Source organism: Salarias fasciatus, chromosome 20 (assembly GCF_902148845.1).
Source record: "Salarias fasciatus chromosome 20, fSalaFa1.1, whole genome shotgun sequence".
Taxonomy (NCBI): Eukaryota; Metazoa; Chordata; class Actinopteri; order Blenniiformes; family Blenniidae; genus Salarias; species Salarias fasciatus.
Window position 1 is genome coordinate 16,453,869 of NC_043764.1, and position 16,240 is coordinate 16,470,108.

Here is a 16,240-nt window from a genome sequence, read left to right on the forward strand (position 1 = left end):
CATACTTTCCCTATCTGCAGGCAATTATTAGGAGCTGTATTAAGTCTGTCTGAGGGAAATTGATTTGAGCTCCATTCATCTGCTTTGTCTCATTTGTACACACACTCACACACACACACGCATATATACACACACACACTGAGCAAGGGCAGTGGTTTTTCTAGGACACACTGGTTCGGCGGTTGGCAGGCACACACTGGAGGGCTTTAGTGGAGATGGGGTGAAGAGGTTGACGAGTGTGTGCTCTTGTAGGGAAGTGTGTGCGTGCGTGTGTGCGCGCGCGTACGTGTCTGCTGAATAGAACGCAGGAACAGTGCACAAAATGAATCTAAAATGATTGTTGTTGTATCCCCAAGACAGCCGTGCTCACACAAATTGGGTTATTTGACTCTGTGTGCTGGAAACAGGGAGCACCTGGACTCTGAGGAGAGGCGAATAATCTGCCTTTAAACAACCCGTGCGCGCACGCACATGCCCGAAAACCACACTAACCATTCAACTATGATGAGAGCTAACTGGTTTGTCATGGAGTTTTCTCCCTGTGAGTGGAGCCATGCCCACGGCAGAGGTAGCTATTGTGCCTTTTGTTCAAGTCCATCTGGATACGAGGCACAGACTGCCTGACAGTTTTGTCCTCGTTTGGCTTGTCTGTTTTCCGTCTGAGCTATATATCATGTCTGAAAGAGCCGAGACGCTAGGAAAAAAAAAAAAAGCATAATAATTGGTCTTTTCAGATATAATGTTCAGCAACCTGTCAGCTTCGCGGAAAACAACCATCATTCAACTGTAACAAAGGATTGTTAACTGAAGACTTTTGTTCAATGTTGTCGATGGAGGAAAGTTTTTTGCGACTTTCCAGAAAAACTGGACTGAGATCTTCTCAATGCCAATATTTTGATAGTTTTTAGTTAAAAATGCTTCTTTTTGTTAACCGTTTTCTTTCTAGATCTATCATACACACACACACACACATCGCACAATGAGAATTAATGTCTACATTTCCCTATAATATGCATGTTGTGGGCCATTATCTGTCTCACACATCTCACATCTGTTAATGAGTTTCTTGAAAACACAACCACATCATTCAAAACTCATCCCAGCATCCATCAGGACCAAATGCACAAAGCTCCCCGAGCTTGTCAAACAATGCTTTTTATGTTGTTGGTTTCCGTCAAAACAAAATGCTGACTGAAGATAAAAACTAGACGTAAGCCGCTTGAAACAGAGTTAATGCTGAGCTTACACTCATACAGCTCAGTGTTCATGGCCCAATACATTCTAACGATGCTTTTACGCAACCATGGAGTGCAGAGGAAAAAGTCGACGTGGATTATGGACCAACAATACGCACATTAATCTGTGTGACATATGGCTGAAAGGCTGAAAGGAATCTGACTTAAAGCTACTAAAGATAATGTGGATTGGGAGTTTTGTTTGAACAGAAGGCTTTTGAAGCACTTAGTCAGACCTGGGTCCTCTGAGGGTCACAGCAGACCAACGACACGCCAACTGCAGCTCCACCACACTCAGAAATACACTATGTTCTCCACCATAAAGCCTGTTAGAAAAATGCCTACCGACCTCCTATTACAGGTATTTATATTTCATGGGAGAACAGAGGATGTGGGACTCTAATTCTCTTTTCATTTTCCACTTGCTTGCCCTCCTCTCCTTTCACTTTCTTCTCCTGCTTCCATCCCACAGATGGACCTCAAGCTGCTGTGTGGGTAAATAAAAGAACAATCAGCAGGGTTTATAGTGGAAGAGGAAGACTGGGAGAAACAACGATAGGCAGAGTTTGGTTTTTGGATGAAGTACTCTGTACATACTGGCAAGCGCAGAACACTGGGAAGACTTTTCTAGTACAGAGCGGCACTCATACTGAAAAAATCCAGAGACATAGAGGAAGTGCTGGTGTTCAGGACAGAGAAATGGGAATGAGTGGAATAATATCGAGAGGGAGCTGCATGAGTAATGAGTCTAATTATGATTTGGGTGTCGTGCAGAGCTGCTGCAGGTATGATGGATTCCTCTTCTTTCCACTCTGGTGAAGGACATAGCTCTCCTACCCAGACCTGTGTGTGAACATGCCCTCCATACTTTTTTTTTTCTTTTTTACCAGTCCCTGTTTGTTTGAGTGCAGCTTGGCTGTAAAAGCTGTTTACTGTGGGTAATGGTATGGTAAGTGTGTGTGTGTGTGTGTGCATGTGTGTGTGTGTGTCCTCGGGGTTAACTGTAAAACTCTGTAGTAAAACCCGACCACAGCTTGAGTAATCCTCGCAGTGCCAGCTCTTTTAATGCGACCAACTGGAGGACTTCACCGCTAACTGGAAAATAAACACCTTACCCATTTAAGCCATTTAGATTGTCACTCTACGAGTGAAAGCATAAATAAGACCACACTATCAGATGCCTTCCACTTCTTAAACCTTTTTCAGTCTTAGCCATTGACATGCATACTCCTCACAACTGGAAGACAAAGCACAGAGGAATGGAGCAGAGAGCCTTTCTACTGGACATTACAGTTTTAACCAGGACTCAAACACTTATAACATGAGCCTCTCATTCCCATCAAAAGCATAGAATCATATTGAAGAATTCCCACATATTGAATGTTGAAGTTACCCTCCAAAAAAGAGCAAAAGGACTCAGTCACTGCACATTTTAAGACAATTTTCTGACATAAAATCAAAATAAATCCACTTAACTTATTCGGTAAAATGATCAAAACTTGAGGAAAAAAACCCAAATAAACACACAACTTCATGTTTTGAACTCAAACACATGTTGTGCTGTCTTGACGTGGTGCCAAACTGCTTTTCCAGAACAATAGAAACTTACAGTTTCTGGATTGAAGTTTAAAATCTAAAATAATTGAAATATAGTACAAATACGGTATCCGTGCTCTGCCACCAGGCAGAGTTAGGTGAGTGAAACCCGACAAAGCCTGAACGAGAGAATAAATTGCGCACAGAAGAGAATAGTGAAAGTCTTTAGCTCTGTGTCCAATAATACTGCAGACACAGACGTGCCAAACTGAATAAATCAAATGTGGACAACAGCCTGCTACAGAATAAATTACACACATGCTCACTCAGTAGCTTGCAGTAATGGACGGACACCCTCTGAAAGTTATTGACAATGTCTGCAAAACGGAGGAGGAAAGCACGAGATTCAGTTATATCAATCAATCTATATTTGTAGAGCTAATACTAATCAAGTGATATGTGAGAGTCGTAATGTTTGAAACCTGGCAGCTCTTATCAAACGAGTCCAGTAAAGCAACTTGGTTGAATGTGCTGACTGCAGAGTTAAGTGTATGCGGAAACCCTCCTCTTCTTCGTGTCCATCAGTTTGTTCACCTGTGAGTGAATTGACAGTGGTTGTGCTTTCGGGGGTGAACTTCACCCATTCATCTCCTCCTCCCGACAGGTCGAGCACTGCTGCGTCTGAACGGAGAAAAGCTGGAGAGGATGGGAATCGTCCAGGAGACGCTGAGACAAGAAGTCCTCCAACAAGTCCTCCAGCTGCAGGTCAGAGAAGAAGTGCGCAATCTGCAGCTCCTCAGCAGAAGTAAGTAGCAAGACGTTTCCGTGCATGTTTTTAGACCTTGACAAACGAGTTCCCAGAGGAACACGGAGAGAAAAGTTTGGTGGGATCGATGGGGTGAAGGCGGAGTGAGACCACGCTGCGGCGTACGTGGAGTTCAGCATACAAGAGCAGTTGCTGAGGCGAGGGGGGGGGGGGGTTTATTGACGGGACTTCTTGATTTGCTGCACTGCCTCAGTATGACGGCTTCAGTAAACACTTTTGTTATCCAGCCATCAATACACCGGCTCAGTCAGTCACTGGTGACTTGAATCGAGGCGATGTGACTTGGAAAACATTTTTCTGCTGGACTGATGGTTATGGGTCAAGAAAATAGTTTAAAACTGGATTCCAAGTTCACTGTTGTGTAAAGATCTTATTATTCCTATGGAAGAAGCGAATGCTTTTAACTGTCTGGATAAATACTCATCAGGAGGAGCAACATTCACAACTTAACTCCATTAAACTCTTTAATCTTCAAAAAGACACATTTAAGATGCTATAAAGAGTTGTGGTGCTTTTACCCAGTTTTCACGATTTTTCAGATTTTGTATTCAAAGCCCACCTTGCTGCGATTTCTCTCAGGTTTTCCTTTGGGCAACATAATCTTCAAGATCATGACCTATATTCAGCAGCAGCACCATCCTGGCTGAGCACAGTAAGCCAATGAGAGGAGCTCTGCAGCACAGACTGAAGAGAAACTAGCTGGTACCTTTAGTTTCTTTTTCCAGCAAGAAAAGAAGTTTGGAGGTTTGTTTGTATGTGAAATAAATAAATAAATAAATAAATCAAATCAGAGTCGGATCAGTTGTACTTTACATACGAGCTCTGGACTGTCAAATCAGACTTGTTTTTTTTTTTTGGCCGCGAACTCATCATTATGAGCCGAGGACTCTTACAATCAGCACTCGCGCTCTCTGAAGAGATCCTTGTGGCTTTCCAAGCTCTCAGTCTCACATTTCCATCAGACATAAAGCTGCCGATGATCAAATGTTTTGTGCGTAGTCGTACTGCTCATCAGCAGCTTTGAGGTAAGAGATTTGAAAATGTGCAGATGGATGTAAAAAATTGAATACAACAAAAAAAAGTTATTTTTTCCCCTTAATTGAATTGAAACCATGAAACTTCCATACATTCAAAATATATATGTAATACACAACAATTCAAACATTTCAAGTCTTGTTTGATTTGGAAATAGCTTTAAAAAAAAGCCTTTCAGTGTCATTATTTTTTTTTAAAGATGCACTTGTATTTTATGCTAATTTAATTTTTTTGAACCGATTGTGTTGTTGACTGTTAGGAGTCAGGAAGACGCCAGATTAAGAAGAGGATTCATCACTTAAACCATGCAGTAGGATGTTTAAAGAGCCTCATGGGTCCAAAATGACCTTGAATTTGAAATCATGACAACATAACATGAAACAGTTTAAACAATAGATGCAAATAATGTCAATCTGAAAAGTTTTTGATTTATCAGAAAAGAGTGATTAAGAGTGATTAAGAGTAACAGTCACTACAGAACAAAATGTCCCGGCGGAAGACTTTCTAATATTTGCAGGACTGAATTGGACTGCAAGTTAAATCCAGAAAACACTAAAGAATAAAACTCCCTCTGGGTTCAATACTTACAAATTTAACCACGACTGAGGTTAAGAGCAACAAGCCAAGATGCCTTCTTTTGTGGGACTGACGAATCCACATCATTGTTTGAGGCTAAACTTTAATTTAAATGCGGCCTAAGATGATTGATGTCGTTCTTATAGTATACAGACTGAGCATATCAAAACGTCACTTTTCACTCACACTTTGCAGTTACGTCATAGGAAAGGTGCTTTCAATGAAATTTATGCCAATCAAGAAAGGCGAATTAAATTTGAAGATTCATTAATGCGACTGGCCGGTAAGGAGGAAGAATTAAATTGCTGTTGGCCACTTCTATTAACTGAGCAATGCAAATGTAATTTCCCAGTTCAGCAGGCTCTGACTCCAGGCTGCAGGGCCAAGCTAATTTGGTGGCTTCATAAAACACCTGAGCTTTTTCCCGGGGCTGGAGGATCGTCAGAGGGGACGAGTGGAGGACGAGGTGGGAACCTTTCTGGAGAAGTGATAACGCGGCAGGTTACACTGTTGAAGTGTGATGAAGGTTAAAGGTCAAGGGTGCTGGTGCAACTTTTACAGTTTATTGTTCAATGACAACCTTGTAATTATCTAATGGAGCTGATGCTGCGATCAACTTCAGGTAGTTACAACTTTCTCTTAAAAAAAAGGAACGGATGCTGTGTGTTTGTGGTCGTGTTTTAGTGACAGAGATGGAGAGACGGAAGGGACAGAAAGCAAACAGCCTTGTGTCAGACCGTGAGTGAGTACTCTGTGGTTTATTGACACCATCACAGCTGCAGAAGCACCACATATCTCAGCGTATCAGCCACAGAGCTCCGAGTCTGTCAGTTTGTTGCTGTGCTCACCGCTTTACCCCAAAATGAAATATCTCAACAGTGAATGCTTGACTTGCCATGAAATGTTGTGCAGACAGTCACGGCTCTCAGATTATGAATACTCCGTAGTTTTTGGTGTCTTTCTCTCCAGAAGCAGCTTGAAATTGTTATGGTTTTTATTGAAATTTGCACCTTTATTGGATTGATGGGGGGCTCACAGAGCTGCTGATGCTACTGTGACATTTCGGCTGCATAGGAAAAAAAATAGAGAGAGGCTGATGAGGGTAAGACGATAAGATGCTGATGTTTCTGCTGCTGATGGAGGTGATAAGTGTGGAGAGGCACGGTGATGATGAAATGGAAGGAGGCAGGATGGAAAGCGGCAACCCTACACACACACACACACACACACACACACACACACACACACACACACACACACACACACACACACACGCTTGTCATTCCCCCCTGAATAGCTCTCCCCAGTACACTTGCAATTCTGATGTGATTTAGTGGAGCCGTCATACAATCTGTCAGCCCTGATTCATCTCCAATTGATTTACAAAAAAATTAAATATTGATCCCACAATAACTTTTAGGAGGGGGATGAAAATACAAATAAGGTGAATCAGATGTGAGTTTTTCTCTCATATGAGCCCTGACGGCACGAGGTTCTCACTTTATTCACACCGGGTTTGTAAAGAGCCGTCCTCTCTCAAGCCTTCTCCTCCATCTCCGTCTGAGAAGTCACATCCGATAGTGCGTCGTGGAATTTCAAAGAAAGACAAAGAGTTCCCTAAACACCTGAGGGTGGATTTAAATATGAAAAAAAAGAAAAACTCAAACAATGAAAAGAGGTACAGAGGACTGTGATTGGAGGTGAGATATTGAACAGATGACTTCAACAGACCCCAGATGAAGAAAGGAGATGGGTAAAAAGGTTAATGAAGGGACACAGAGTGAAAGAAAGTCTGGTTTAATAGCAGTTTTATTCCCTGGCTACAGGGCCTTACTTTTCCACTCTGTGTTAATCTGTCTGGAGCAGACTCACTTGCTCAAAGCACTGTAATAGCATTTCACACACCACACAGAATCACATTACTTCTGTTGCAATTTATTGTTGAAAATGTTGTTCTCTACATAATAACTGCAGACAAAGAATTTATGATTACTCCAGGAAAAGTCTGTGTCAAACTGTGGGCGGATTTATATCTTTTGTTTCGTGGGGCGTATATACTGTGCCCATTCATCTTTTAATTCCTCGCAGGGGAGGTTTGGAGTCGATCCCAACTGACTATGAGGAAAGGCAGAGTCCAAACACCGAGGGACACACACTCACACTCACACCAACAAGCTGCCTGATTAACTGCATACAAACGCCACACAGAAAGCCCGACCGCTGCACCACCATAACAGTGTGGAAAGATTTAAAGATGCTTTTTTTTAAAAAAAAGCTTTAATTGGCTTTATGATTAGAAAATGGAATGATCAGCATCAGAGTTGAAAAACAGAATTAAACGGATGCTAAAGGGCACTCCATCAATTTTACACATAAAGGTCAGCTCACTCACTTGGACTACTCTGCCTGTCAGAACTCTTCTATTAATTCTTACATGGTTGTGGAGGGTGAGCTTACTGAAGTGTGACCAAAAAACAACTCCTGTCATGTCCTCGGGGTCGTCTCGAGTTTAACTCGACACTGACGGGGATCTGACACGGGACTTGCAAATACATCACATTCACCGCTGAGTTTCCTCTCGTAATCTGTCTTTTGCAAGTCTGCCTCCACCACGGAAGAGTGGGACTGAGACGTCAGAATGTGTTTTTGAGGTTAACTGTGGCGACTTCTTTGGTTTGGTGCTTTGTTTTCTGTCCCGGCAGCCTGTCCTCCGGCTGTGAGGAGTGCATGATCTCTTCAAAGCTTGGAGAGACTTTCTTTTTCCTGAGTGAACAGAAGAATTTTGTGCCTTTTTTTTTCCACTTCTAAGAATGCGGAATGTGCTTTTTCTCGCTGGCTTATTTGCTTTGTTACTTGTACCACAGTGAGCATGAATGGAACCATGATTATGAAAATTGTGTTTACAAGAACTCAGCCTGTCTTTGAATCGATTCGGCTTCTGATGCTCAGTTCTCAGAATCACTGGTTATTTGTTTTACATTCATTTGCTTCAGAATCGATGGAAAATGAAGCCGTTGCTAATTGGACAAGGTGCTTTTTAATTTTGCGTGCAAATAAGAGGATACTGATTAACATTTAAGTGAATCAAAGTGAAAAGAGCAGGGCTCTTCCCCTCTCCTGGACGTGCCTATATGCTCCCAGAATCCAGATATACACTTGATTGGTTTATTGTTGACTCTAAATGACCTGGGATTACCATGTGGTGCCTCTCTGTGTGAGCCGTGTTCTTTACAATTAGGACCATGGACATACTAGGAAATCATTATTTCGCCTTCTTGTCCTTAATATGACCTTCAACATTGGAATTATTTCAAGCCTGCAAACTTTTGGAATCAAGTGCAACTAAAGCAAAGCACAAAACAAACTTTTCAGCATCTACTTTTCAGGCTGAATGCACGGTGACATGGCCCCTTCAGCTGTAGGAAGGGAGAGATTTAAATCAGTGCATCAAAGTTAAATGCAAATGCATAGGCTCCCATCCAGCTGAGCAGCAGTCTGCTGTTTATCTGTTCTTCAAACCCTGCGACGGTTGGTGAAGCTTTTGCGTCGTAATATTTATGCGCCGGTCTCGTGTTCTGTTTTCGTACATTTACAGTATTTCAAGTGTTGTTTGCAGGTGAGATTGAGAGGTTTCAGGGTGAGCAGAGCTGCAGCTCTCCAGGGGCAGGCTGAACCGTAACAAGACTTGTAACACGCGGAAAGCTTTGGATGAAGGATTCAGATCAGAGCCCAGCGGGGGATCTACCCTCAGTCTTCTTTTAGCTGCTGGTTGTTGGTATAACTTTATAATAAACTGTCAGAGGCTCCCTTCTCCTCAGCATATCATATGCTCTGCATGTTTGTGTACAGCCATCTGCTGTGTTTAAATAGGTAATCATCCCAAACTCAATATTTTACAAAAAAAAAAAAAAAGCTTTAAGAAACACCTGATTTTCCCCACTGCAAAAATCTTTAGTCACCGGCCCTGTGGCTGCAGCGGGAGACTCTCTGTAACCTTTTAAACTCTGAAGCGCGTCTGTGATGTTGGACGTCCTTGCAGAGCTTCACTCCAAGCTGCATGCGGTGCCTGCCGGCTCAACTGTAACTCTGAATTAAAATATGAATAAAACCCAGGCCGTGACTGACAGAGGAGAAGGAGGAACATGTCATTTTCACTCAACCCAAATTTCGCCTGATTCCCCCGCTCATCCCCCTCCGCCCGTCCGCCCCTCTCTCTCCGCAGCACCTCGGCTCCGACGACTCCGCCGGGAGCTCATTTAAAAGAATTTCTATCTGTGAAGCGATTCCCCCCTCTTTGTCTGCGTGAGCCTCTCGTCATATCAGCGGCTTTCCATCCTGTCTGCCTCTCCGCTTCCTGGTTCAGGTTCACGCCGGTGCCGTGTTACATCTGTCTGTGTCCGGGGACAGGTGGTGCACGTTCGCTGGCTGTCAGGAGAGGGGGGGGGGGGGCCGGGGGGCTTAGAGCTGAAATGCCAGCAGCGTGTGAGCGAAAAGTCTGCCTTTCCACAGTCGCTCGAATCGTTTCAGGATCGAGCGAGCTGGCTCCGTGTCAGAAAAACCACCTGGTCTCATCTGTTGTTCTGAAAAGAGATAATGACGATGAGAAAGAAAAGGCTCGTTACTGATGGTCACATCTAACCTTCGACATTTTTGGAAATCAAATCTCATAAACTACCCTCATTTTCAAGAAGTTCTCCTTTAATGCCTCTTTTTAATCTACATTTTTTTATAATACTGTCATTATTTTCATGCTTATTCAGCCCATTACTGATTTGTTCTCAATTACTGGTTAATGCCGAGCTTGATGCTCTGTGATTAAAGGTCAGTGTGACGGTTATTTAACACAAATGAATTAAGTAACATGAATTAAGGATTAATCCCACTCTGCTCCAAGATTATCGGGGTTCATCTGACTGACCTGGACTCCCACTGAAAAAAACAGAGGTCTGGAAAGCTTGACAGATTAAGAATAAATGCTGAGTGAGCACAAGTGAACAGTCTGATCTGATATCTTCAGGAGCTCACGACTTAACCCCCTCCATGACAAAAATGTCTTTCAGATTTGTTATTGCTGCTCATGACACTAGTCAGGTATTGTACACCCGAGGACGATCTTTATACATGTTTATCGACTCCATCCTGCCCTCCTCTGACGCTGTGGCTCCCAAAGCTCATTTGTTTTCTCTGACAGGCATCTGAGCATTTGACAGATTGTGAATGTTTCCCCTTTTTTTATTTTTTGTTGTTATTTTATTTATTTATTTATTTATTTTTACATGACTGCTCAGTGAAGCTAAATGACCGTTGGGCATAGATGAAGCCATTGAACCTTGAATCAATACTTTGGCTTTGCAAAGCCCTGTGAGTGAGATGTTTTGATTTCTAAAACAACAGAGGCTCGGGCCCCATGACTGACATCTCCATGGTGCGTCAAGCAGCACAATGTTTTTGAGCGTTTTCTGCTTCTACAAAAGGGATTGATGTGGGAACTTTCACCTCGGCTTTATCTTTCCATGTGAATCAAAATTATTTGCCTCCTTCTCTTTTTTTCTTCTTTCCTGTCTGCAGCCTCCTTTGGAAATTTCTCTTAGCTCATCCATGGACCCACTTGGCATCCTCTCCCTCATCCCCTGCCACAGCACGTCTCTCGGAGCCATGGAAGCGCTGCCGTCTTCAGATATGCGAGCGGAGAATCAACAAGTGAAAAGGGGAGAGGACAAGCCTATAGACTACGTGCCAGCTCGTCTGGAGGATTCTCATTTACCACAGCCAATCTGGTTTCCAGACAGCGAGGCAGAGACAAAGCCGCGCTCAAGGCCGGAGCGCCCACTGTAACATAACGATAAGATGAAAGAGTCACAACCCTACTGCTGATGTAGGTCCAGGACTGGTTTATACTCCATCAGAGCAAATCTTTTGGCTTCCTTTCTCATTAAAATCGGACTCTAACAAAAGCCTGCATCGATTTCTGACACAAGCTTTGCACAAGCAAGACGTTTTAAGATCATTACACAAATACTGTGGTTTTATATAATTTAAACTTTTGACTCTTGGTGGAAACGTGTTAAAAAGTGATGGTGAAAACACAGATCTAAATCCAACATTTGTATTTGAACAAAGAAACTTGAGAGAAGCAAACTTCCAGTAAATCTTAATGTTTGCTTGAAGCCACAATCCAAAGCCCCTTGAAAGAAAATTAGACTTGATCTTGAATGCATTTCACTAATGCAAATATAATCAATTTCCCACCCACACGTCACTCTGCATTTTCCTCTCAGGACTTCAGTTTCAGAATTTTTTTGGCTTGGAGAATCAAAAATTATACTTTGAGTTGAATGTCATACCCACAACGAATCTTTTTGTATTGTAATCTATCCGCAGTAAGTCAGTGACAAATTAGAAGTATTCCATTTACTGTATGACAGTTGTAGAGTAAAATACACTTTACCTTGTGTATACCATTACAGTACATTAGTCTTTTATTAATGGAGGTGATTTCACGGAGGTAATGTGATAATCACTGGCTGTTTGTGCTTGAGCAAGCAATAATTTAAATGTTAATAGCTGGGGAGATATTAGGGAATCTGTTCTACAGAGATGGGAAGGACTGTGTGAATGATTACAGAGGGGAAGATGCATCGTGCCAGCTGCAGCGGTAGCAATTTCCAGATTTGTAGCTTCAGTACTCTGTGTTTGCTGCTGTATACTGTATGTCACATCTGACAAACAGGCACAAAAAGAAAAGACAATCCTCTGTTGGATTCCATCCTGTTTTTGTCCCTGGTGTGATGCCGTACGCTCAAACACTCAAACGAGATACTGTGACGGCTCCTCAGATGCGGATTCCCGCTGTGACTGAAACCAGCACCTCTGATGTCTCTGTGGCTGCTGCAGACAGTTTGCAAGAGGGTGACGCTTAAGTCACATGAATTAAAGATAAATGGATAATATTAAAAAAATAAATAAATAAATAAACCTTCCAACAAACAAAACCTCTCATCCCAACATTCTTCCATTTGTCCTTGAAAGGAGGGGTCTGGTAATGTGTGTTACTGACTGTTAAAAGGGAGAAAACACTATTATTTTTAGATTTCCTGATGTGCTGTAAATACTGACGTTTTTGACTTATTTTGACGATTGAGGTACTGTTCAAAATGCAAAAAAAAGGAAAATATTTATCTGCTTTACAGATGCAAAGGCTTATGATATTGACATTGATGAAAGTTGTGTTTTTTTGAATAAACTAATTACGATGGTTACGAGTGTGGGTTCTCGTCTCTTGAATGGATCAGCTACTACAGTGGTTTTTACTTTTTAGATTACCAAAGTTCAAAATACACATTGCATCCAAAATTAACAGGCATCAAGGTGTAAAAAGAAATATGGAGAGGGATGAAAGAAAGGAACTAGAAGTATGAATCTTGCTATGTATGAGAAACTATGTGGAAAACAGTTTTTGCATCAAAATAGCAGCTCTTCATAGTGGCCTCTTTGGAGGGAGTGTCCAGGCTGTTAGAAACAGCTTTTTGGCGAGCGGCGTTCCCATCATAAATTCTGATGGTATGCCAGAGGGAAATGATAGAGTTTAAACAGACAGCCAACACACATGCCGGTTTATATAAATTTGAAAAACGAGAATAAATTCTTTGGAGTAAGTCTGGCACAAGATAATCCTGAAATACATTTCACACAGTTCCCTCTATTTCACTAAATTAAGGCACAGAGGAATAAAATGTGACCTGAATAAAATCGGTGGCATGGAGGGACTCTTTATTCTCTTCCTGTACAATATTCCCTTCACTGTTTGTTTCTTGCTTCTTTTCTGCTTTCTCCCTTTCCATTCATTTCGATCCATTAGATCAGTGCTTTCTTTCTTTTTCTTTTTTTTTTAAGCCCTCGTAGATAAAATCGAGAAATTCTGAGGATCTGAAGTGCCAAGACATCACAGTGAGGCCAATCGCAAGAGACACTCGTCATGATATAAAAGCAGAAGATACTTTCCCAGGTCGTCTCCCCGAGGAGGTCATGGGCCATAGGTTGGAAACCACCGCAAAGAAAAGATTTGTATGAGAAACACATTTGATAGGCAGATTGTAGCTCAAGTCTACGTTTACTTATTTGACCTGTGATTCAAGACTCGTGAGGCAAAGAGCTTAACTCTGCAAATGCAAAATACACCTGCCTGTCTACACACACACACACACACACACACACACACACTCAGAAAGAATCACACTGGGATCCAATTACTGAGAGACATGAAGCATCTCACCTGTTAATAACAGTGCACATGTATGATAAACAGCCTCAGTGAACAGTGGCCTTCTCAACCTCGACAGGGAGGAAATCTGTGGAGCAGATGGTTGGATGGTGCAGATAATTAGGTACTGTTTACTATAAAGTGTCTTCTCTTTCTCTGTGTGACATTTGGAAATGTGCGATTCCTTTTTCAAAGTCTGTCTGTCCTGATTATTCTCAGAAAAAAAAAAAAAGAAAGAAATAAAACACAGAATCTCTGAATCTCCTTTCAGCCTTATTTTTCGTTATCTTCCAGAGGCTTTGATCAGCTGGATCTCAGTCCTCTGACATCCCGCCGACTGAATGAGAGACACTGCGTCTTCTCTCATCACCGACTGCGGATGAGACCTTCAACAGCTGCCCCATTCAAGTTCCTCCGAAGCATAAACAGATGAACGGTGGAATTCTTCTGGCCGGCGCCCAACTGTTAATTGTCAGTGTCCAACTACAAGCTCGTCAGTATGAAAGAAAGTGCACATGTGCTCCCTCTCTCGCAGATTTCCCCCAGAAAGGTCAAAAGATAAATAACGCAATCAACTGCTGGACTGACTCCTCAAGAGCCTTTAAGTGCACATGCCACTCCACCTGGCCGGCTTTAAAAACCATTAAGTAGCCTTTTGCTCGTTCAGCAGACAAAGGGGAAGAAACATAAATCACTGCCACGGTTCGAGGAATTAATCACGGGTCAAATTGGGCCCTGTGTGAACTATTCATCTGCAACCATCTGAGATAGATTGTGCTTTATCAGTGGGAGACACCATGCAGGAGCACAGCAGCTGTCACTCAGTTGGTGGAGAAATGCCCCACAGGCTCGGTGAGCATCCATCACATCTGATTGGAAGATCAGGGGAATCCCACATATGTTTGCACTGAGAGCTCCAGAAAAAAAAAAGATAAAGAAATAAAGCAAACACACAGTTATAGAGGAATGCTCAGAGGAATGAAGTCCTGAGGTGGAAGAGTAACAGAATTGTACTGCCCCCGTGTGGAAGATCCTTGTAGACAAGCCTGGACTGGATTCATTTGTTTGAAACTGTTATAAATCTTCTCAGCTGCAACAATAAAAAAAGAAATTATCTTGTTGTGCAACACTCTAATGGTGTTATTAAAAATGCATATGTGACATGGGGATTTTAAATGAAGCAGCGCACAGCAAAACAAACCTTTTGAAAGCTGTCTATAGCAGCTTGAAGATACCTTGAATACGCTAAAGTAATAATAATAACATTAATAATAGTTATTATAATGATATACAAAGGAATACAAAATGTCAAAAATGGACCTCTACCGCCCTCTAGTGGCCGCTGTAGAAACAGTCTCTGCACATAAATTACATCATGGCTCCAGATTATTTCCACTAATAGGAAATATCAGGTCATGATGACTGGCACCAATCAAAGACTAAGAGAGGCCCTCTGTTGTTTTACTGAAACGGAGTGAGGTGGTAATGATGCCATGAATGATTCATGCGGTGGGCTGTGACAGAAAGAAAAGATGTGAGCTCACACCATATGTGAAAACACTTATTATTAGCTGTGTTAAATGGGGAAACGCCAGAATGTGCACATAGCCTGTAGCCAGCTTGCAGCTAAAACATTTAATGATCCAACTCTGTATTGACTGCAGGCCTGTGTTGTTGTTGTTGTTGTTTGTTTACATCAGTGGGATTAATACTTTACGCATGAATATTGACCTTGAAATTTGGGATTGTGGGAGAGATTATGAAGGGAAGCATGTTCTGAGCCTGCTTTTGCATGCTGAAGTGTGTGATATTCCGCTTCCACGTGTAGATTTTTTTTTTTTTTCCTTTCTGTGCACGGTGCAGATTGAGCAGATTTTAGGCGTGCTTGTGATTCCAGAGGTTCAGGCTGGGAGCTGCTTGCAGGGCCCTGCCGTCTGCTTTGGAGCTGCTGTGCGCTGCAGGACGCACGGCGGGGGAACGACTACATTAAAAAACACTTAACGGGGGCCGATATGAGGAATTGAAGCCCTGACCCTTTTTCCGTCGCGTCGGCGATCCGCTCATCTGCCTCAATTATTCCTGTGGAAATAGGGAAGAATAACGCGAGAGTTTGCAAGTTGCCTCCAGACTGTAGTTGCAACTGTCAAAGGTGGAGAGGATCCGCGCATGACCCAACACACATTACTGTAATACTGTACGCGGCCGCCGAGATAATGTCCGTATAAAAACCCGAAATAATCCCGAGGTAAGGAACCGAGGACGCCGCCGACACGCACACGCATTCCGGCGTTTCTGCTGCTTTTCCTTCGCTCGGCTTTCTTTTACTCTAACCGACAGTCTCTCAGCCGTCGAAATTACTGCACTAAACATATTTTTGTGCCTCCCTTCAGCTCCAGCCAGCGCAAGGATTTTTTTTTTTTTTTTTTTTTTTTTTTACTCCTCCTTCGTAATAAAGTCGCCATTTTGCTTCACTGCCTATATAAACCATCCCGTATTGTAATATTTCCCTCCAGGAGTCCGGGACCTTCCAGTTTTTCGCCGGATCTTGGTGATATTCGTGGACAGTTTAAGAAGACGGAGGTTGGAGAAGTGCCTCGTGGTTTACATATTAATGCAGGAAAGGAGGGGGACGCGGCGAATGGAGGCTGGGAACCAGCTCCAACTATCGTGGATTTCCTTCCCGGTGCAGACGGATTTGTGATCTGTCCGCTTGTTTGTTTTTTTGGGGATTTTTTTTTTTTTTTTTTTTTGGGACCCACCTGGTGTGCAGGG

At 42.5% G+C, this 16,240-nt stretch overlaps 1 protein-coding gene across 2 annotated transcripts in view; it reads left to right on the forward strand.

Moving 5' to 3' along the window:
• samd10b (sterile alpha motif domain containing 10b) overlaps positions 1-12,138 on the forward strand; it is a 45,748-nt gene extending 33,610 nt beyond the window's left edge. Inside the window, exons 4-5 of one of the 2 annotated variants that reach the window (XM_030117858.1) lie at positions 3,436-3,536; positions 10,777-12,138. In XM_030117858.1, the coding sequence (XP_029973718.1) occupies positions 3,436-3,536; positions 10,777-11,043 (368 nt within the window). In that variant the 3' untranslated portion in view covers positions 11,044-12,138. Of the gene's footprint in view, positions 1-3,435; positions 3,577-10,776 lie in introns of both variants that reach the window. The other variant, XM_030117859.1, reaches the window with a different exon arrangement.
• Positions 12,139-16,240: the final 4,102 nt, after the last annotated feature.